The 23,220-nt window shown below is 45.3% G+C and overlaps 1 protein-coding gene across 1 annotated transcript in view; it reads left to right on the forward strand.

Annotated features, from left to right (window-relative positions):
• The window catches only part of AOAH (acyloxyacyl hydrolase), a 198,531-nt gene that overhangs the window by 83,917 nt on the left and 91,394 nt on the right, over positions 1-23,220 (forward strand). Inside the window, exons 7-11 of the mRNA XM_076006307.1 lie at positions 8,131-8,191; positions 9,279-9,349; positions 10,337-10,385; positions 12,783-12,831; positions 14,686-14,780. Coding sequence (XP_075862422.1) covers positions 8,131-8,191; positions 9,279-9,349; positions 10,337-10,385; positions 12,783-12,831; positions 14,686-14,780 — 325 coding nt within the window. The remainder of the gene's footprint in view (positions 1-8,130; positions 8,192-9,278; positions 9,350-10,336; positions 10,386-12,782; positions 12,832-14,685; positions 14,781-23,220) is intronic.

A 23,220-nucleotide genomic window follows, 5' to 3' on the forward strand; every position in this document is an offset into this window, starting at 1 on the left:
ATCTACATTTATTCAAATATAGTTAAGTCGTCTTCCTCTGGAACATCATCATAACTCTGCAAACCCCGAATTCCATCCTGAATTTCTTGTGACTCTATTTCCTTTAGAACCATTGGCCCCAATCTCTCATGTCGAGCAATGGAGCTCTCGTGGGGCAGATGAGAAGGGCTGCTCGTCTTCTTTCCCCGCTCCGAGACGAAATGCACGGGTTGTGCAGACACGCTGCGTAGCCACGCCCATCACTAGGTCTTATTTTCAGGGTAGGGCTTATATTGCATAAATGCTTGGAAATCCTGGTAGGGCTTATTTTATGGGTAGGTCTTATTTTCAGGGAAACACAGTAGGGATGGTCATTATTCCCATTTCACAGGAAGAACACAGATCCTTAAAGAAGCAACTTCCCCCAGGCCACTGAGGACCAACATGCAGCCCCAGGTGTATTTGACCTCATGTGTTCTTTGGGAACATGAGTATTCTTGACTCCTTTGCAATGATGCTTCTTGAGCTGACTTTGAGAACCTGGGCCACTTAATGTCTCTGAGCCTCAGTTTCCCCATATCTAAAATTAAAGCATAAACTAAATTCTGGCTACACCTCAGAATCATCTGGGAACTTTTACAAATCCATATCCTTGGCTCCAGAACTAATGAGAGAGCACTGTGTTTTCCTGAACATTCTCTGTTAGGGGATCCTTAGGCAATTGGACCATACACCTAGACTCCTGGTTGTCTGTGTCCCTCCAGCACTCACCTTCTAGTTCAGGTGCAAGACCACGAATGCTGCATGTACTGATCACGCCTTAAAGACTCAAAAGAATATTCCTTAGCTGCGAGACATTCATTTAACCACACCACCCGCCCTGGCCCTCTCTCTTTTACTCTTCCTGTCCCACAAGAGCTCCAATAACTTTAGTCTGCGCTAGTCCAGCCTGGCTCTTAGACCTGGGAATGCTGAGGTCAGAGTTGGGCTGCACACCTGGACTGAGGGGCTACTCTAGTTTCCTGTGGCTGCTGTAATAAAATGCCACCAACTAGGTGGCTTGGAACAACAGAAATGCATTCTCCCTCAGTTCTGGGGGCCAGAAGTCTGAAATCAAGGTGTCAGCAGGGCCAAGTTCCTTCTGAGACCTTAGGTAGAATCTTTCCTCATCTCTTCAGAGCTTCCAATGGTGGCTGTCTGTCCTTGGCACCCCTTGGCTCGCAGCTGTGTCACTCCCTCTTCACATATGGCCATCTTCCCTGAGTACCTGTCTTTTCTTGTTATAAGGACACCAGTCATATCGGATTAGGGCCCACCCTAATGGCCTCATCTTAACTTGATTGCATTTGCAAAGATCCTATTTCCAAATAGGGTCACATTCACATTCACAGGGGTTAGGACTTCCACATGTCTTTCTGATGAACACAATTCAACCCCTAATAGAGCCACATTTCCTATGTCCCATCTCCTTTCATCTCATGAGCTTCATGAGAGCTAATCACACTGAACGTCTCTGGTCTGCTGTGAAAATGTCCAGGGAGAGGAGGAGGCTGTGATTCAGACCCACCTTCAGAGCCTCTTAGAGATTCAAGAGTTAAAGAGTTAAACACTCTTGCTGCTTTATCTGCCGGCATGAGCCTCTGCAAGCCAGCTGTGCGAAACGCTGGCCTGGGTCCCAGAAACAGTATCGACATCCCTTTCTATGAATGGGGTGAATGCAGACAGCATCGGGCTGCGGGGAGTAGAGGGGAAATATCAGACAGGAAAGAAGATGCTGGAAGGCTGAGGTGCAGCCAGCTCCCCACGCCCCTGTCACGTGCTCATGCCTGGCTGCCACTGAATTGAGACCCCACCCTCTCCTTGCTGAATGCATCACTGTAGTTTCTGTGTCAGATGTGGACCAGCAGGACCCAGCAGTGCCAAAGGAACAACGCTTCCATCGAACCACCTCTGAAAACCGGAATTCAAGAGCATCTGTGGTCAGGGATTTTCTTGGTCCAATTTAAAAGGATAGATTATTATTCTTTTATGAAAAAACGAAAACGTTGTATTTTTCTTCATTCTAAAAATCACTGTGTTTCGAACATTGTTGACACCAGGTCACAATTTGTTGAGTGCTTTATGATTTACAAAGCACATATAAATGTAGTCTCATTTATTCTTCAAAATGATCTGTGGTTCAGTACTAAAAATGATAACTAAACATTATCTGGTGTTGTCTATGCACCAAGAACTGTTGTAAATGCCACCCTAAAAGGTAAGCACCATTACTATCTTTTCTTTAAAGAGAGAAAGCCATTTGCCCAAGGTCACAGAGCTGGTAATGGACAAATCCGATCTTCGAACCCAGCATTCGGGTTCCCATTGGCCCCTCGACTCTTATCCCCACTCTTTAGGTGAACAAGTGGGTTTTACATGCCTGGCCCACCAGCACAAAGTCAGCAGGTGGTAGAGACAAGTGTCTTCTGTCGCACAGCCCTATGATAAGATCCCTCCGAGAGGAATCCCTTTCCTGCTCTGTGTCTCGCCATGCCCCCAGCCTGTTTGGTTTACAGATTTCAACATTCATTTCAGGGTCCCCACCCCGGGGAGGTGTTCCTGCTCCTGGCCCACCTTCAGTCCCGGTGCTCCCACTCCCTCCTCTCCCGGACTCTCCCACCGCCAGTAAGCTCAGCTGTTGCAGAGCAGGGGTGCCATTTCTCAGTAGTAGCTGCTCACGGAAGAAATGAGGGAAGAAATAAAGGAAAAGCACTACTTTACCAGGAAGAAAAAAATGTGTAGACTATCAGGCTACTCCCAGGGGGTAATCAAGTTTTTTGTTGTTTTGTGTTGGTCAGATGCACAGTGCAGCACGTTGTTTATCTTTGTCACAATTTATTACAATGGCAGGTCAGGAGGGTTCCTTCGTTTACAAATCTACTCTTTTATATTAATGTCTATCTGCATAAACACATATTATTTCATAGAAATACACACTAACTATATATTTATATCCTACGTTAATTGAGTTTTTCATTCAACACTACTTTCTTTTTTTTTCTTTTTTTTTTAATTTCAGCATATTATGGGGGTACAAATGTTAAGGTTACGTGTATTGCCCATGCCCCCCTCCCGCCTCGAGTCAGAGCTTCAACCATGACCATCCCCCAAACATTGCACATCTCACTCATTATCTTCAACACTACTTTCTTTTCCCTTTCCACTTGCTCTTCCTTCCCCACGCCCTACTCCTTCCACCATGTCCATCCTGTCCCCACCAGGGAGGTGAGCCGTGGCTACAGGTCAGGGTGTGCTCTCATGGTTTCCCTGCTCTCACTTCGTCCTACACAGACCCGCAGAACACGTCTGCATCCACACACAGCCAGCCCACGCCCCGCCCTCCAGTGCCACCAGGGACTCCAGTGTGGGGCAGGTACACGTGACAATTCATTCTCATTATGTTTCCTTTTGTCATAATGTCCCAGTTTCAGGAATCATTTTGGGGATATTAAACTTGAATAGCTCAATATCGTGTAATTAATAACATTCAGCTGCAATTACAATTGCTCACTGGATCAAGCCTGCTAGCCCGACATCTGGCATCTACAATGGAGCCATGGCATGCAGCCGATACCAGCCTGCATGACAATCAGATAGGACGTTGTGTGGCCAGAAACCTGAACATCTGACAGGGTCCTTGGATTGGGGTCGGGTTGTCTCTAGAAATGAAACTGTGATAAGAACAGACACTTATTCAGAATGTACCTCAGAATGTAAAAAAATAAAAATAAAAAAAAAAAAGAACAGACACCTGACTCCTGTTGCCCAACCATCCTTGAAATAACTGTTTCCATTGCACATAGTAACAATAACAGCATGATTTTTGAGAACTTATCATACCTCAGTGACAGAGAATGATATTGGTCCTATTTTACAAATGAGGAAACTGAGGTACAAAAATATAGCACCTCTTGTATTTTTCCAGATAGAGCTGGAACCTATTCCACTAAGGGAAGTATCCCAAGAATGGAAAAATAAGCATCACCTGTACTCACCAGCAGATTGGTTTCACTGATCAACACCTAAGTGCACATATAGGAATAACATTCATCGGGCGTCGGGCAGATGGGAGAGGGAGGAGGGGATGGGTAAATTCATACACAATGAATGAGATGTGCACCGTCTGGGGGATGGACAGGCTTGAAGCTCTGACTGGCAGGGGGAGCCAAGGGCAACATACATAACCTAAACATTTGTACCGCCATAATATGCAGAAATAAAAAAAGATTAAATAATTTGCCTAAAGTCACATAGCTAGTGGACAGCAGACCTGGGATTCAAACCCAGAGAGTCTAATTTCAGAACCCAGAGCTATGTTAAGGGAATGCACACGGCTCTTCCTTCCCACTGGGATGCCCTTAGTCCAATTCCTTGCCTTGAAAATGCTTCCTCATCTTTTAGGTTTCACCTTAAGATCACCTCCTTCCTAAAACGCAGTTAGAAATGTTTTCCCTCTAGGGGCACAACACCTTTGTAGTATCTTCTCTCCAGGACTATAGTTATCTACTGATGCACTGATTTCACCCATCCATCATTAAGCTCCTAAAGTACAGGAAATGTGCCTGGTGTTCATCCCTTGTATGTATGGCATGAATGCCTGGCACCCAGCAGGGACTCCAAACATGCCTTTAGCACAAATGAATGAATGAATATTTCAACGTACAACTAGATACTTCTAAAGATACACAAGGTATCAAGTTTAGATGCAATTTTGCAATAATAATTTTAGTCAAAAGTAAACAATGCCTTATCCAAAACCTTAGCACCAGATATGCTTTAGAATTCAGAATTGTTCACATTTTTAGGAAAGTAACATATGGTGCATATACCATAACTCACCTACCCTCCCCAGCACCTCTTGATCAAACACATTTCTATTTTAGAGTGAAATGCATGAGTTTTCACACTCAATATGGTAAAGTTTATCAACTGCTGTATATCAGTTCAGGTCAAGTTTTGCCACAAATGAGGTTGCTGCAAAGTTGGAAAACATTTGAATTAGGGGGTGTGAATAAGGGATTGTGGAGTTTATATAAATTGCAGCTTATGCTGCTTTGTAGAATCAATCTACCCACTCGTGTTTAGAATGCATGGCTTGGTCAGTCGCTTTGAGCCTTTAAGCAGACCAAGGTTAATGAACTAGCTTTCAGTCCTGGAGATAACTCATCGTTCCATCCTTCAAGGACAAACTCTAACCCCCAAGATGGCAAAGATGGAAGGGGACAACTTTGGCATACTGAAGTGAGACCTTTTCTCAGACTGAAAATATGGCTCTTTGGATCCATACCATCTCTCTTCCCCCACCCCTTTTCTCAACTAGAAAAATAAAACAGCTGTCCAAGAGGTCCCATACACACATGGGAAAAAGCCACCTAGTCTCACAGGAGACGTGAGCTTCAAAAGCCTCCTCCAAAACTTTTCTTAACAGTCACAACTTATGTTAAATGTATGTCATTTGGTCCAAGCTTTTTCAATTTTTCTTTTCTCTTTGTTTTTTAAGGAAAGGTCTCGTCCTGGAGTTTGCCCAGGATGGAATGCAGTGGCTCTATCATAGCTCACTGTAACCTCCAATTCTCAGGCTCAAGTAATCCTCTTGCCTCAGCCTCCATTGTAACTAAGACTACAGGCATGCGCCACCACGCCCTGATAATTTTCTTATTGTCTGTAGAGATGAGGTTTTGCTATGTTGTCCAAGCTGGAACATTTCTTGGCAGAAGATGCAGTAGGAGAAAAACATCGTTAGCTCAGAGCAGAGAAGGAATGGGATATATCTAGAAACCCTTGAACGTCAGAGCAGGGCTGGATCGTACAGATGACCTTGTCCTACCTCCGGTTTTGCATGAGGGAAAGCAGCATGATAGCCTCTCTGAGTGCCCTTCTGGAACTTTCATCTCCCACCACTTCGGCCATGGGAAAATCAAAGTTTTGGGTGAACCGGCGCTGGCATTTGGCTACACCCCACCCTGGATTACTACTGGAACGTCACTGGAGCCCCCGCCACCTTCCCCCAGGGCTGGTCTCACTTTCCACATAAGAGGGGACACGTGCAGTCAGGAAGTAGACTCCCCCTAACTCTCTGCTGGGCATTCCTCTCTGGCCTTGTTCATCTGTCCCCAGCCCAAGCGGAAGGCGACTTTCTCCTTTCAGACTGTGAGCGCTCCTAACCACAGCTGCAAGCACTCTGTGAGGCCCAATACCAGGGGCTTTTCATGTTGTTTCATTTGATTCCCCCAGTAAACCCTGTGAGGGAGATGGCATGAGTCACATTTTATAGATTTTTTAAAAAATGAGGCTCGAGGAGGTTAAATTGCTCTCCTCGGATCCCAGCGCTATAAGGAAGTGGTGGATGGAGCAGGTTCCAACCTCAGACTCTGGAGCCCTGATGAACTGCCACACCCAACTCCGGTCTGGCAAGAGGACGTCAATTCTAAGGAAAAATTCTTCTTTGGGACACTAAAAGGCAGCCAGCTGCCTTGTTCTTTCAGGGCCCAGCCTTCCCTGCTCCCCAGCACAGGGAGGTAGGGAGGACGAGCTATGAGACACCAGCTATGTCTCCTTCTGCAGCAGGTCCTGGAAGCCACCAAGTTGCCAGAGACAGGAGCTTGCCTTCCTCACTCTCCTTCCTGCCCCCAGGGTCCTCCCCACACTCCTTCATCCCGGGGTCCTACTCAGTGTCCAGTCAGGAAACAGAATCATGCCGGGTATTTCATGCAGGGAAGGTTTAATACAAGGAACCAGTTTTATAAGTGTTGAAGAGGCTGAAAGAGTCAAAAGGGGAACGAGAAGCCACCTAGCTGTGCTGGGTGGCTGGGGGTGAAAAAGAGCAGCCACACGAGCTGGTACTCCCAGGAGGGCCAGCTGTGGCTACAGCTGGTGCCACTGAAGGGAACATCCAGAGAGAGAGAGAGAACAACTTCTCCTCCCCTCGCCCTGCCCTGTCTTCCCGCCAGTGCCAGCTCTAGCTGGCAAGGGAACCTGGGAGGTGTGCTTTGCAAAATTCCCAGCCCCAGAATTGCAGAGCAGGATACGTGCTACATATATAACCAGCACAGTGCCCTTTAGTGCTTCCCCAGAGAGGCCTGCAACCCGGGCTTCTGGTGGGTCCACCGCCCGGGAGTGCCAAAGATGGGCTCAACACCACCAGGGTGTCTGAGGTTCTCAGAACTGCTGAGATGCCCTGATGACTCAAAAGATCATTTAGTAAATCCTATAAAGCAGCAGTCTCCGGCCTTTTTGGCACCAGGGAATGGTTTCATGACGGACAGTTTTTCCACAGGCAGGAGGGGGGAGAGGTGGAGCTCGGGTGGTGATACTAGAGATGAGGAGTGGCTGCGGCCGGGTTTCTAACAGGCCACAGATCGGTACCAGTCCACAGCTTGGGGTTGGGGACCACAGCTATAAAGCGTCATGTTACTCCCTCTAAATTCTAGGCCCCAGGAGGGCCTTACCCTGTCATATGACTGTATTATTCTGCTACCTCACAAGGGATGTTTCTAAACCAAAATCAGCATTTGCCACAGAGGCTGGGAACAGTCTGGTCGTGGGGGCACAGGGGAAATGCACCCCTGTGGGTGTCCGTGGCTTCCGTGTGAATGTATTTGGTCATCACATCCGGGCCCTTGGTTTCCTAGGCTCATGAATGGGAATGAAAGTTGCCAGCAAATGACAACTATAATAAATGCCTCAAGATTCTCAGAGTAAGTGGTTAAAAAGAGTAAAATTTTAAGCTTTCCATAACAGAATGTGTAAAATGGCAGGAATTCAATTTGTAGTGCTGAGTTCATTGACTGAACTCAAAATACAGTCTCCTACTTCCTAGGGATCTCAATAGCAACAATATCCCCTATCTTCTAAAATTTCAATTCAATTATTTCCCTTCCCCATATGGGCCAAGTTAAATATCAGAGAGAAAACTGTCCTGTTGTGTGGACAGCAGAGATTGGCACGATTTGGCTGGCTCTCTCTTGTACCCTGCAGACCCTTAATTCTATTTCTAGGATGGCCCTCTGTCGCAAAACTCAACACAGCTGTATCTGAAAATGTCTCTGTTTGTTTTCACAAACACGCTTTTTTTTTCTTAGCTCACCAGATGTTTTGTTTTCTTTTTTCTAGAGCTTTTCAAAATTCTGTGCCATTCAAAGATGTAGATTCAGACAAATACAGCGTCTTTCCAGTAAGTATTATTAAGAATGATTAGATGTTCACTAAATATTGCATTGCTTCCTACAAATTTCTTTCCTTTAATAAGACAAGACTGAATTTCATTTGAATGTATTATAGATTTGATGAACAACACATTATTTCACGATTTTTAAGGACTTTTTGGCATCATGATAATACATGGGCCATCAAAGTAAATCTTAGGCCCAGACTGTATATGTTTCAATTCTCAGCTGGGATTCTCTATGCGAACTAAGGTTGTCTTGAAAGGTGTTATGAATTATTTTGGAAATCCTTAAATTACTTTTTTAAAATGTGTGTGTGTATGTGCTTGTGTGTGTTTGATTTAGAGCAGTTAAAATGCCAGAGTGTTCTCTATGAAAGCCAACAAGCAAGTAACATGTCATAAACTCCCAAAAGTTTGGGAAATCTCAAACATTCTATTTGGGAATGGAGGAAGTAAAAACATTGTTTGACATTATTGTGGCTTTTGATTTTTTTCCAAATCAGTCAGATCAAATATATAAATCCACATAATAAACAGTTTGGCTAGAGGTAGAGATTTTTTAATTATTCAATAAAATGATTATAATCATTTGGCCAAATAAGCCAATTGTCTTACAGTCTGAGAAGAATGATGGTTGACAGGGATTTCAGGAAGTTGGATGATTCTGCTGTTTCTGGAGGTACACACAGACACAAGTACATGAATCAACATATCACACAGACATATGTGTACACACATGCACACCTGCAACATGCATATACATAAACACATACACATGCACATGCACGTATAGGCACACATACAACATTACACACACATACAGACACTCACTCAATGTACACACACACACACATTCCTATATGCATACACACTCTGCCACCTGTCACTGGCCCTGGTGTTATACTACATTTCACCTCCCACAGCGTGTCTTATCATACTAATCTTAATTTTCTTGGTGTGCATTCGTATTCCTAGACTGAATTTGAATTAAAACCTGCAGATGTCAATACCACCCAGACAGCTCTGAGTAACCTTCCTCATGGATAACATCCAAACACACTGACTACCTCTTGTGCATGCTCTTCAATTTCAGACGCTGCGGGGCTATCACTGGCGAGGGCGAGACTGTAACGACCACAACAAGTCAGTGTACCCAGGCAGAAGGTAACTATTTCCACTGGCCACTGATTTTGAAAATTACCTGCAAGAAAGGGGGCAGGAGGCATAATTCCTTCCCCCAGCCTAGAGCATTCCCACTTATACAGAGACAGGACCTCCATGTTCCAATTGAACTAAAGCTTTAGCAATAAAAAAAAGAAAGAAAGAAAGAAAAAGAGCATTCATTCGTGCATTTATTCATTCATTTGTCCAGGAAATGAACCTACCATTTGCCAAGCACTTTGCATCATGCTGGGTGGTAAACAAAACAAAGATATGCCTCCTCTCTTGCAGCTCATAGTTGAAGGGGAGAAACAAGAGAGTGAATAGATTATTGTGTACATAGATCTGTTAGATCATAGATCTATTCGATTATTAGCACAATAGATTAGCACAATATTAGCACAATCTATTAGCACAATAGATTATAGATTATTGTGTCCAGCCTTCTGTGTAAGTTCTACATTAGGATCAGGCCCAGAAATAGTGGCCTTCTGCTCCCAGGAGTAGGGAGAGGGCTCTGATGGATGGAGAGCACACCACGCTTTATCCCTGGGCTGATGCTCAGTCAGTCACATCTCTGACTTCAGAAATGGATATGCCAGCCCGCACCTTAGCTGTGACTACAGTGCCAAAGCATTAAATTAACCAGATATTTGGGCATTTAGTGGCACAATGGGGTGCAGATTTGTTAATTATGTTCATCAGCACCATTCTACAACAATATACTCCATGAATATAGGCAATCATGAAAAGGGATTTGATCCAGAGCTCCCAGCGAACATACAAAACCAAGATGAATGCAAAGAGGTGGAACGAGGCTTCTGGGTGTCACAGCACACAGTGGTGCATGGCACTCTTCCATGAGGAATGCTGTTTTCTCTCCATGGCATTGCTTGTAGCACTCCCCCGGCCATTCATTCACTCGTGAAACTGACATTCACTGAGGGACACGGATGTACCGAAGACCAACGCTGATCTTTTTCTTCTCAGGCCAGACAACTGGGATGCACATCAGGACTCAAACTGTAATGGCATTTGGGTGAGCACCCACATTCAAAGTTAACCCCATTCCCTTTTTTCCCACCCTCCCCCAAAAAGCCTATCACCTGTTTGCGTTAGTCAGACCCCGGGAAGACAGTGACAGCCGGAAGCAACTCGTTTTCTGCTGCTCAGAAGATGGGTATAGAATTCTGAGCACAGGGGAAGAGCGCCAGGGAGAGTTGAGGCTTTCTCAGTGACGGCCCCTTTAAGCCTCGCTTAAGGTCACCCACATCTAATCCCTTTATTATGTTTTGAACAGTGTGAAATTAAATGAAGAATAGTGTTAGCAAAGTTTTACCACAACCCACACAGCTATTGGAGTGAACCACATGCTGCTCTTATTTTGTTGCAGCCATTTTTTTTTTTTTGTATTTCATAAGCATTGTCAGGCAGAGCAGAACTCACCCTGTATCTACCCCGCTACCCACACCTTGAGGCTGCTAGCGCTCTGCGTCCCAGTTCCCCATGAATAATGGATTTGCAGCTTCCAGACAGAGAAGAGAGAAGGAGGGAGGAAAGCCGTCCAAATGCACATCTGTGGACAGCAGCGGCACACCCACACGTGTGGGGTCCTACCTAAGCTTACATGATTTGAGGGTTCCTCGTGAAAAATAAGAATACCAACTTGCAAATACAAAATCAAGTATCAGAGTAAATAATTATTTAGAGCAATAAAAGAAATCTTCAAAACTTTCTGGAGTCTCAGAAATTCAGGTCCCTTTTTTGGAGATCTTTTTTTCTGATTTGCCAGCAGGGTTCATGGAAAAACAAATCCTAATCGAAGCCTGGCTTTTTCCTCCCCCACCCCTCCCTCCAGAACTCTCTATATCTCCCAGTCACTCCCAGTACTCACATGGGCAAGGGCAGTACAAATGAGGGCCCCTGAAGCTTAAGATTTCCTGGCTTCAAGGTACATTTCCTCTGACTAGTTGCCTCATTTATCTGCTTGGATGAAGAGGAGAATGTTTTCGTAAATATTTTCCTCTTTCCAGGACACTGATGGTCTAGGCTTGTATCAGCAATAACCTACTGTATACATTCTGGTCCCATGGCCTTTGGGATATTGAAAGCATGTCAGATGACTGTGCCCCAGCCTGCCCCACCCACCCTACCCCTCAGTCACTCTCCCTGTCCATGGGGGAGAAGACATCTACCCTAGATCTTACGGTGCCAAGACCCCCAAAGCAGCTCTTGTCTTGATAAACCCAAGCTTAGTTGTCATGTCGGAGAACAAAGGGGATGATCAGGGTCTGTCTTCATTCCATGGTCCCACCTTGCCTCTGACATGGAGCGTCACCCACATGGGGTTGGGGGTGGGGACAAGCAAGAGACTGTTCGAGACCAGAGGAAATCCACCATGAGCCCAGGGAGGAGACTCAGAGCTCATCATGGTCATGGAGGAAGACACATCACCTTCATACCCATCCCTTCCCATGGAGGAAAAATGACTCACAGAATCACAGTGTCACAAACTCAGAGGGAGTTTTAGGACCGTCAAGTCCAACATTGTCCAAGCTGTGTCCATGGGACACCAGTGTTGAGAATGATGCTAGCAGGTTCTTGGATGTTTCAGTGTGCAGGGGGAGCTCGCTGTCACTCAAGCCCGGGAGAGCGAGCACAGTTTCCAACACATCTCTGACCGCCAAGCACTTTCATCTTGGGACACTAGGAATATTCCTTCTGAGGAAGGGTCACTCCACTACAGGGGAGCCGTAACTTTAGGTGTTAGGAAATCCCAGCCATGGTAACTCAGTTGCACTCACAAGCCCAACCTCACTCCCAGGTTTCTTAATCTCAGCACCATTGATGTTTGGGTCAGATAATCCTTTGTTGGTGGTGCTTTCCTGTAAACTGCAGGATACTTAGCAATATCCCTGGCTCTACTCATTAGATTCCAGTAGCACACCCACCCTACTACGACAACCAACAGTGTCTCTCCAGACATTGCCAATGGCCCCAGGGAGGGTAGGTACAAAACTGCCCCGGTTGAGAATTGCAGCTCTAGAAACATCCATCCTTAGGTGCTTAGAGATGTCAGGACACTTAGGTCTCAAGCTCAGACTGCAGAACCCACCTTGACCTTGTATCCCAGTCACTCAGCACTCCCTTGATGCTCCAAGGAATGGGACTCCCGGTCTAGGCACCTCTACCAGGTCCCTGCCCTGCGTCCCTCTGAGTGAGATGGCCCAGTGTGGGTCTCTCCTGACTCCTGTCCCCAGGAGCCCAGCTCACTAGACGTGGAGCGCTGCTGTGTTGATTAGGGGCTCAAGAGGCTTTAAAGTGTTTTATCTACTCGTTTGCCTTTGTGCTTTTAAAGCCATTTAGGGAGGATTTAGTGTATATGTCTCATAAATTTAAAACCAAACTGCTAATCTCATCATTTCTCTTTTTAAAGGGTGTTGATCCAAAAGATGGAATTCCATATGAGAAGAAATTCTGTGAAGGTATGAGCTGTGCAAGTCAGTGTGCTATTACAATGTGCTAGTCTATTCCAATAGAATATTCTTTTCTAATCAGAGTCAAATTGAGTGAACAGACCACCAAAGTCAGGAAGTGTCTGATGCTATAACTTACTTTATGTTGACCAATTCACATTTATTTTCATGACAGATCAGAAAAAGACATTAAAAAGCTTTGGGAAAGGAGGCAGAATCTAGAAAAAGCAAAACTTAATGTGTCTAATTGACTACTTGAGGATTTCAATGATAATGTTAGAAAAGGCTGTAGGATAGATAACAGAGTAACAGAAATCCAAGCACTTTTCCAAATATAAGAAAATAAGTAGAGGTGACAACTGAAATTTTTAATCTTTCACATTTCCTTCTCACTACCCTACATGATCAGACACGTGGACTTGTAGTGATGGGACAAGTCCCTCTGTCCACTGGGCTAAAGCTGCATATCTGAATGATTTGAGGGAAACGGCCAGGCTGTAGGCTGTAGGGGCCTCCCAAAACTCTGTGCTCTAAATGCCCAAATGCCACAGACACCTGTGCCACCAGCCCCATCAGGAGAAACCTCACCACCCACCCATTACTGAAAACAAGTTGCGTGATGCTGACCCCACGGTAACATCACTGTTTAAGTGTAGGCAATGCTTTTCTCCCTCCTTTCAGAAGCATCTCACTCACTCATGCATGCAACAGGTATTTCCTGAACAAATATTCCAATTGTGGACCAAGGGCTACACTTGGCTCTGAGTTCTCATGGGCAAAACACAAGCAGTCTTTGCCTTGGATCAATTTAAAGTCTAATTGTCTTTAAGCTCTCAGAGGGTCAGGAAGGTGGATGGAAAATTTAAAGGCCCATTACATATCTATGCAGTTTAGAAATATTTGTTGGATAAATGAAATAATGAATGAACAAACAAACTAATGAGTGTGTAAATGCAGATCTAGGGGAACCCTGGTGCAAGGGTCTGGGGTCACTGTGGGAAGCCTCTTGGATTCCTCACAATGCACTCTCCCCCTGTGCTCTCTAGCATGTCCTGGGCCTTCTCAGTTCCCATTGTGTGGCCAAGTGGTAGCTTCTGTGGGTGCCCAGGCTAGGGAGACACTTCAGTGAGACTGGGTGATCCTGCTGCATGACTTGAGGGGTTTGGAGGTTGAAGAAAGGAGGCTGCATCTCTTGCTCTGAGAGGCACCAACTGATTCTTCCAGGATCCTAAGGGATTGGGAAGAGTGTGTCCACAGGAGAGTGATTTGTGTGGATGGGCCTCAGAATCAGATTAAGTGATTCTGAACCTCCCAACATACAGGGCTGCACGGAGATCGTTCTATCTCCATCTCTCCATTAATCAGCCGGAATCATCCATCCAGTGCCTTTGAGTATGTGGATTTTAAGGGCTTAAAAAAAAAAAATACCATCTTTGAAAAATCAAAATTGCTCCATAGGATCATTAACTCTTGAAGTGAATTGTAATAGAAACCGGTGTGTTTTCAAGAATGCAATTTCCAGAACCAAAATTTAGAGCATATTTCTGAGTTCAGATAAAGCCTTGATTCATTTATTCATCCATCATGCACTCAGGATGTTATATGGCAGTTTGTTTTATGCTGAGCTGGGAAGTACACCTGCATCTGTACATCTTAGCTAGCACTTCCAATGGCCTAGAAATCTCTTTCTGCTTCTAAATGCTATGCCCCTCACTCTCCAACATGCCAAAAGTGGCCATGCATCACTGTTACGATGCTCTGTGCCTGGAATACACACCAGGGTATCTGCTCTCACCACTGCTCAGTCTGGAGGCTCCAAGCCACCCGAATGCATAAATAATGTAAATAAATTGTGCTGCCTAGGTTCACAGCCCAGGGGGATCATTTTGCTGGGAGACTCGGCAGGGGCTCATTTTCGCATTTCTCCGGAATGGATCACAGCTTCGCAGATGTCTTTGGTAAGTAATTTTGGCAGTAATCATTCCAGATGCGCTGGCCTTTGTTTCTGCTTCCCCTTGCTCTCTCTAAATGCGGTGCCAGCTCCAAACAGGTGCAAATCTCCCTCCTCAGCGAAATCTGCCATTGAAAGACATATCCGCAGCCGTTTCAGTCCTAGGCAAACAGAGGCACGGGGTTCCTTCTGTTCCCAACCTCAGCTAGGACCCCTAAGATGAGGGGTGGGAGTGAAGAAGAAGGTGGAGACTGCGAAGTGAGGACACGGTGGCGCTGGCTTCCCCACGGAGGCCAGGGGGAGCCGTGCTGGGCCTCTCCAGGTTGTTTCTTACCTGAGCAAGTGAGAAGGACCTGGCAGAACAGAGTGCTCAGCCCGCTGGCCCCTTCTGTGTCCCATGGAAGGCCATCAGGGGCAGACAAGCCTGCTGTTCACTCCTAAAGAGCAGTGGGACTGTCCTGAGGATTTTTAAATGAAAAAAATGAAGGGGGCCACAAGGCAGAATTGTAACAATGACAGACTCAGAAAAAGCAAGGAAAGGGGAAGGAAATCAACATTACTAACTCTGTATCAGGTGTCAGACACCCTAGGAGAGATCCACACGTGTTACTCAGATGAATGGCTTATAAATATGCGGTAGGCACCAAATGGCAGCTCTGTGTATTCCCAGTTCCTCACCTGAACACACACCTGCCACATTATGGGGACGCCATTGTCTTCCTCTTGAATCGTTCAAACACCTGGGAAGCCGTGTGGCAAAGGGGGTGCCAGGGCAGGTGCAGACCCTTGTAGCACTAGGCTCCCCCCACCCGAGACACTCGGGCCTGGGGCCTGCTGGGGTCTCTTCCTGCCAGTGCTCCGTGGGTCCCCCGCCCAGTCTGGCATCTCCCCTTCCCAGGGCCCACTTCCCCAGCCCACAGCAGTCAGGTGACCCCCCCAAAGACTCTTCCAACCTCTGTGCTGAGACATGCTGAGTACTTGGATGTGGGGTGGAGCTCGCCTCCCCTGCCCACCAGATGCCTGCACTGCCAGCCGGAGGCAGGGAGAGCTGCCGCTGTGCCCAACCCCAGTCCTTTCCTTGCCTGTGCCCAGATTCCCGAAAGGGACAGAGGGTGATATCAAAACACAAGCTTTTCCTGGTGACACTACCTAGTCGGGACCTTGTTGGAGGGATGGCAGTTGCAGGAGAAAATGAGGAAGGGGGTAGGGGTGAGCTGGGGGAGGGAGTGACCAGAACCCGTTGCTGGGAGGCGGCAGGAGGCAGGATCCAGCAGGAACCCGACTCCAGTCTCTCTGTCCCGTGTGCTCAGTTGTCCCATGGGACTTTGCTCACATACAGATTCAAATATAAGATTCTTAAGAAGTTCAAGGGAGGGCAGCAGAGCATTAAACCAAGTGTGGGGGCCCTTCTGAGCAAGGGACCCCAGGGGACTCCCTGGCTGCACGCCCGTGAATCCCCGCCTGTGTCTGACACGGTGCACAGAGAACAGCAGCTCGTGGCTGTCACTTCTGGATGGCACTCGGCTCAAACCATGTGAACGGGAATGTGGGGGCATTGCCACAACAGGCTCATCACTAGAGCCACCCTGTCCGTTAGAGAAGGGGGTGAAACCCCGCCCACCTAAAAAGGGGATTTGGGCGCATGGGTAGGCCTTGTTATACGGCCACCTGTAGGTGTGGATCCCTCTTCCCTCTTCCAGAAAACTGAAACTGATCCAGAGAAATCAGACTACAGAAATTATAAATCTCCTTGGCCTCTTCTTCCCAGATTAAGGAAATTAAACACACACCTAAACAATGTGATGGAACTTCTCCCAAGTCACCAAAACTGGGCAAATGTAGACCTCCCTTTGTAAGGATTAGCAAGTAGGGAAACACATCTGGGTATATCTAAGACTGCTCAAGAGTTCAAAAACAGAATACTCTTTTGAAAAACTCTTGCTGGAGGAAAGAGAGTGACATCGTGTGAAATATTAAATTCAGGTTCTCAACAATAATTGAGAGAAGACTGTACCCGGGAAAAAGGAGTAATCTGACAGCAGGGAAGACTGTCTAGAGGTAAAACAATAATCATCCAAGATAAAAATCCAACGGCAATACTGACTTAAAAATTGGACAGTGCCAAAGACAGGAGGAGCAAGGCAGCTGGCCAGCCAGGGGCATTCCAGGACTCAGGGAAAAGACACAATGTGAAAATTAAGAGTGAAGAGACGGGAGGCATACAGGATAGGTCCTAGAGATCAAACAAACACAAAACCCAGGGAAAGAAAAGACATCGGGCAGAGAAGAAGTGTGGCCAAATATGTAATAAAAGATAATTGTCTTAGGTTGGGGAAATTTCTGTCCTCAATCTAAAAGACCCACTGCGTTCCAGGCCAAAGTAGAAAATAGACTCTTCTATCATGTCCTGATTTCTCTTTTTCATTCCAAGGATAAAGAAAAACCTTGGAATCAAGATGTTTGGTTTGCCCAACAGACCAAAACCACAGTACATACTAGGAAGGGAAACTCGCCTGCCATCAGACTTCTCTCTCAACACATTTCAGAAAGTAGCAGAAAAGCCTCTACAAGAATTTTGAGAAGGAAAAGCTGTGTGTCAAAGGTCTCTATACCAGCTATTGTTCTCACATAAGAACTGTAGAACTTTATTCTTGGTCATTCAAAGACTCAAAAAACACACAGGCATACACATCCCTGGGGAAAAAATTTATTTTAAGAAAGACTCCACCCAGCAACCCAGAAGGTTGAGGCAGGAGGATGGCTTGAGCCCAGGATTTCAGGGCTGAAGTGATCTATGATCGTGCCACTGTATTTCAGCCTGGGTAACAGTGAGATCCTGTCTCTAAAAAAACGAAACAAAACAAAATTTAGGTATACTTCAGTCTCTCTAAGCATGATATAAGAGGAAGTCAACAATTACTAGATTTAAGTACATACAATTTGCAAATGTATACAATGTCAAAAATTCATAAAATTAAAAGTCAACGAAAAACTAGGAGAATATTTATAAAATATAAAGCAAAACTTAAATCCTCTGATTAATTAACAGAATTCCTTCCTACATATCAATAAAAAAAAAGCTTTACTTTCTTAAATGATCAAGAACATGACCAATAAATATGAAAATAGTTTCATTTTCAATAGTGAAAACATAAATTAAAACAACAATGCAACAACTCATTTATCATTTGTCAAATAGAAAAAGGTTAAAAAGTGATCAAGGCCCAGCGTTAGCAAGAATATGGTGAAATAGGCATGTTAATTCACCATCACCAGGAGCGAAAGTTGCCAGAACTTCCTAGATAGGCAATTTGGAAATATATACAAATAAAAATTAAAATGTTTGCAATTTTAACCAGTTATTCCACATCTGGAAAATTACCTTTAAAATTGATCAGTCTAGAAGAATTAATATTGTTAAAATGACCATACTGTCCAAAGCAATCTACAGCTTCAATGCAATCCTTATCAAAATATTGTATCAATGTCATTTTTCAAAGAAATGGAAAAAAAGAAATTTTAAAATTCATATGAAACCAAAAAAGAGCCGGAATAGCCAGAGCAATCCTGAGCAAAAAGAACAAAGCTGGAGGCATCACATTACCTGACTTCAAAATAAACTATAGAACTATGGTAACCAAAACAGCATGTCATTGGCATATAAACAGACATATAGACCAATGAAACAGAACAGAGAACTCAGAAATCAATCCACATCTACACAGCCAACTGATTTTTGACAAAGGCACAAAGAACATATTTTGGGGAAAGGACCCCTTCTTCAATAAAGGGTGCTGAGTAAACTTGGTATCCATATGCAGAAGAATGAAACTAGACCCCTATCTCTCATCATATGCAAAAATCAACTCAAAATGGATTAGAATTAAACATGAGACAAGAAACTATAAAACTATTAGAAAAAAATTAGGGGAAACACTTCAGGACATTGGTCTAGACAAAGGGTTTTATGGCTAAGACTTCAAAAGCACAGGCAACAAAACCGAAACTAGACAAAGGACACTATATTAAAACTAAAAAGCTTGTGCATAGCAAAGGAAACAACCAATAAAATGAAGAGATAACCTGTTGAATAGGAAAACATATTTGCAAATTATTCATGCAACAAGGAACTAATATCCAGAATATATAAAAAAAACTCAAACAACAGTGATAAACAAGTAAACTCATTAAAAAGTGGGCACAAGACATGAATAGACTTTTCTCAAAAGAAAACATACAAATGGCCAACAGGTATGTGAAAAAAGGCTCAACATCAATGCAAATCAAAACCATATTCTTACCCCAGTTAGAATGGATATTGTTAAAAAAAAAAAAAAAAAGAACAGGTGCTGACAAGGCTGCAGAGAAAGGGGGACACTAGAACACTGTTGGTGGGAATATAAATTAGTACAGCCATTATAGAAAACAGTATGGAGGTTCCTTAAAAACTAAAAATAGATCTACCAAATGATCCAACAATCCTGCTGCTGGGTATAAATCTAAAAGAAAAAAATCAGTATATCAAAGAGATATCTGCACTCACCTCTTTATTGCAGCACTACTCACAATAGCCAAGATAGGAAATAATCTAAATGCCCATCGATGGTTGTCTCATTGCACCCTAAGGCACCGCTTGTGTCAGGTGCCGGTAAACACCGCAAACACTAGCAAGATGACAGAGGCTCGATGGACGCTCATTCACTTCTCTAGTCACTGGTTATGATCATTCTAAGTGGTGCCCTGTAGGAAGCATCTCGTATAAAGAGGGGCAGTGCTCAAACTCTTTGGTCTCAGGTCCCATTCGTACTCTTAAAAAACACTGATGAGCCAGAGAACTTTTGTTTATGTGGGTTATTATATCCATCGATATATATCAATTATAGCTAGGGATATGGGTCACATGCACAGATATATATCAATATCTATGAATTCTGTCCATGAATAATTACTATAACAGAGATCAAAACAGAAATGTTTGAAATATTAACATATAAAAATAAAAATAAGAAACACATTACATGCTAACATATTTTATGACCAATAACTTTATTTTCCAAAACAAAAAATGTCAGAAGCGTAGCGTTGTTTTCCATTTCTGTGAATCTCCTTACTAGAAGACAGCTGGGTCCCTGAATCTGCTTGTGCCTTCAATCTGTTCCGATACCCGTGTACGCAGCCTCTCGAAAACTCCATCATATCCTCATAAATGAGTTTGCGTGAAGTAAGGTCAACAAGTCTTAGTGTCCTGATGAAAATTAGTGATTCCAAGAACCCCCTCTGAGGGTTTCAAAGACCCCGACAGGTCCCCAGACCATACTCTGAGGACCACTGTCACAGGGCTTTCCTGCTGCCTCTAATGTCCAAACTTTGAGGATCTGCAAAAGAAGGGTGGGCGTGTGGGGTACCGCCACGTAGTTTTCAAAATTCTTCACATCTAGAAATGCCAGGGAAGAGATACACTAAGATGCACGCTGCGGGCTGGTCTGTAAACCCCGTGTTTCCACAGCGTGTCAGAACGTGTGAGGCACCGGGGACAGCGTCCACCGGGAACAGGCCTCGCCTGCCCAAGGGTTCTGCGTGCTCGTGCAGGGGCGCGTTTTGCTTCCCAGCGATTTGCAAGGCAGTATCTCACTCCAGAGAAATAGCTGGACTGCTCAGAATTCCTTCTTTCTGTTTAGATTTTAGATGCTCATGCAAGAGTGAAGTATAACTCTGGTTCTTAACCAGTTTGGTACGGCGCTTACCAGCCACGAAACCTTGCCCACAGCCGGCACTCACGGTCCGCACGATGGTTTGTGCTGTGCATTGAAGATGAATCCGTTTTGCTCTTGTGTGATGAGGAAAGGTTTAAAGCACTGAAAGCTTGTTTTACTTTACAGGCAGCTTTACTTGTAATGTGAATCAGAATAGATAACATATACATATATGTTTTCATTACGTTATTTTTAAATGTTCACAATTTTATTTTGATAAATGAAAAATTAGAAAAGTCATATCACGGCTGTTGGCTAAAGTCAATGCTCAGCTGTGCGCCTTCATGTCTCGGCTGTCAGCTCAAGTCGTCGCTCGCTTCATCTGTGGCTGTCGACTATAGTCGACGCTGGTACCGAAGTGGTTAAAGCTGTAAAAACCCTAAGGCTCTTAGACCTCATCGGAAGATATGGAAACAGGCAAAAAGAAACATTTAGTAAAACTCCTCAGGTCCCTCCACTACTCACCCTCTCTTCCCACCCTTCTTCTGGCCCATCTCCTTTTACTATGTGACAGCCTTTTAGTGATGTCACCACAAAGGATGATAGCCCCAGCCTGTGCCTAATTCAGCAGGTGGAATCCTTTAGACTAAGCATCTAATTAGCGTCAAGGCCAATACTAAGCAGGCACCAGAGAGGAAGATAAAAACTTCCACATGGAGGGGATTGAATAGAGGGAATTGGCTACACAGGTGTTAGATTTAGCCCAGGGAACTAATTGTATGGGTATTAGAGCAGGAAGGGAGTTGCTGAACTAATCCGAGATTGTCACTGCAAGAAGCAGGTGCTGATTCTATGGCTGGAGAACAAAAAGGAAGGTGGGGAGCTAGCAGCAGCGAGAGGAAAGGATGCAGCTGGTGCTCAGAGTTCAGCACAGTTTGTATCCTGACTGCCATAGGTATGCAGGCCACAGAGGACTATGAGGACCATGGGAGGGCACAGGGAGACTGAGCTGCAAGTGGCAAAGGACATTGCTGGAGGTCAAGGCCCTCAACTAGGAGACAGGACTTAGCCCTTCTCCCCTCCTCGCACTTTCCCTTCTCCTTCCTGGGCCTCCCATTGGCAGATGCTGCCTCATAAGATGCCTGGGAAGTGGAGTCGCAGCCCAGTGTCGCAGCGCAGAGCAGAGTGGGCTTGGAGCTAAAGGACAAGGACTTACCCAGCACAAGCGGCTCAAACCCTCTCAGACTGAGTCTGGAGTCAGCTGGAGTCAGCACCGGGCAGTGGACAGCAGGGGACATCAAAGGGTAGAAGAGCTGCAAAGACCATTCAGTGGGGGAGGCTGGGGCAAGTGGCCAGGGAACAGCCTTCACAGTCTTCCTGTGACACCAGTGACTCTGCCTTGAGGGCCCGGCGGCACCCAGGGGCCTAGGTGGCTGTCAGCGTGGCCTCAGCCCAATTAGAACCTCATTTCTTTGTGTCTTGTTACCCTGGGGCTGCCTCACCCCAACCCAGCCCCCTGAAACCCCTAGGACGGGCTGCTGCTGACCGAATGCTAGATGATTCCTTCCTCAATGGCCCGTAGGAATCCAAACAACCAAAAGCCATCTTTCAAAATGAGGCCAGGTGACCTTTCTCTGACCTGTTCCATGGGACGGAGGTTCTGAATTTGGGTTGTGTAGGAGTAACTATGACCCCACCATGCAATTAATCCCCCCATGAATGTCTGTTCCACGCCAAAAGGGACTATCACAGGAGCACCTACCACAAAGTAGACATCAGGCTGCGTGGTCTCGCTCAGGGTCTGGCAGTGCGAACTCACGTTGCACACCAAGAGCCTCCAGGAAGCCTGAACATGTTTAGTGCCATTGCTTTGCTATACCAAGAATTTGATCCTATTGTCTGGACGGGACAGTAAATGCGGTGGGAAAACAAGCAGACATTGGTCCCTAAGAGGCCATTCTGCCCTGGATGGGGCTACGCAACATTTCTTTGCCTTTGTCTCCCTGTGAGGCAGAAAACAGTCCTGTGCCTGCATCGCCCCCATCCCAGCTGCGTCCACGGAGAAGGAATCCGCCGGCTTGGGCGTTCTTCCCGCAGCAGCCCTCTCCCCTCCCGCACACCATCCTCTGGCTGAGCAGTGCGGCGCCCGGGAGGCCTGTTTACCGCTAATTAGATTAGGAGTGTGTTCATCTGAAAAGATATTTGTAGTTCAATAAAGAGAGTGTGAAGAATCACCCTCGAGGTGCCGCAGAAACAAAGGGTCTGAGCCTCATTCCAATGCCTCCGCCTGCTGCCTCCTCAAACAGGCCAGCCTCTCTCCGAGCGTGTCAACCTTAGGGGTCAGGTTCAAGTCAAGCCGCCCAGGCCACATGAGAGACCTGAAGTTAGAAAGATGGCAAAGGAAAACAAAGAGCAAATCTGAAAACACTTTCATGCTGGTGCGTGTTTTTTTTTTTTTTCCTTTCAAAGGAAAAACAATCCCTGCTTGAGTTGTTTTGTTGAAAAAGAAGGGGAGGTAGAGAGAGCATCACGGCCAGCAAGGAAGGCTGCCCTCCTGCCTCTTCTCCCATCTGCTCAAAAATTATTTCCAAAATATTAAAGGCTGCATCTCACTGAATCAGAATTGCATGACATGTTGAAGAAGGAGGTGGGGGGGAGAGAAGTGATTCTGAAATACGATTTTCCAAATGTTTATTTTGCTAGCGAAGACCGTTGCCTGTCCTATTATAAAATCTTAGCACGACCCCTGGCAGG

This window comes from Microcebus murinus, chromosome 9, assembly GCF_040939455.1.
Source record: "Microcebus murinus isolate Inina chromosome 9, M.murinus_Inina_mat1.0, whole genome shotgun sequence".
Classification (NCBI taxonomy): Eukaryota; Metazoa; Chordata; class Mammalia; order Primates; family Cheirogaleidae; genus Microcebus; species Microcebus murinus.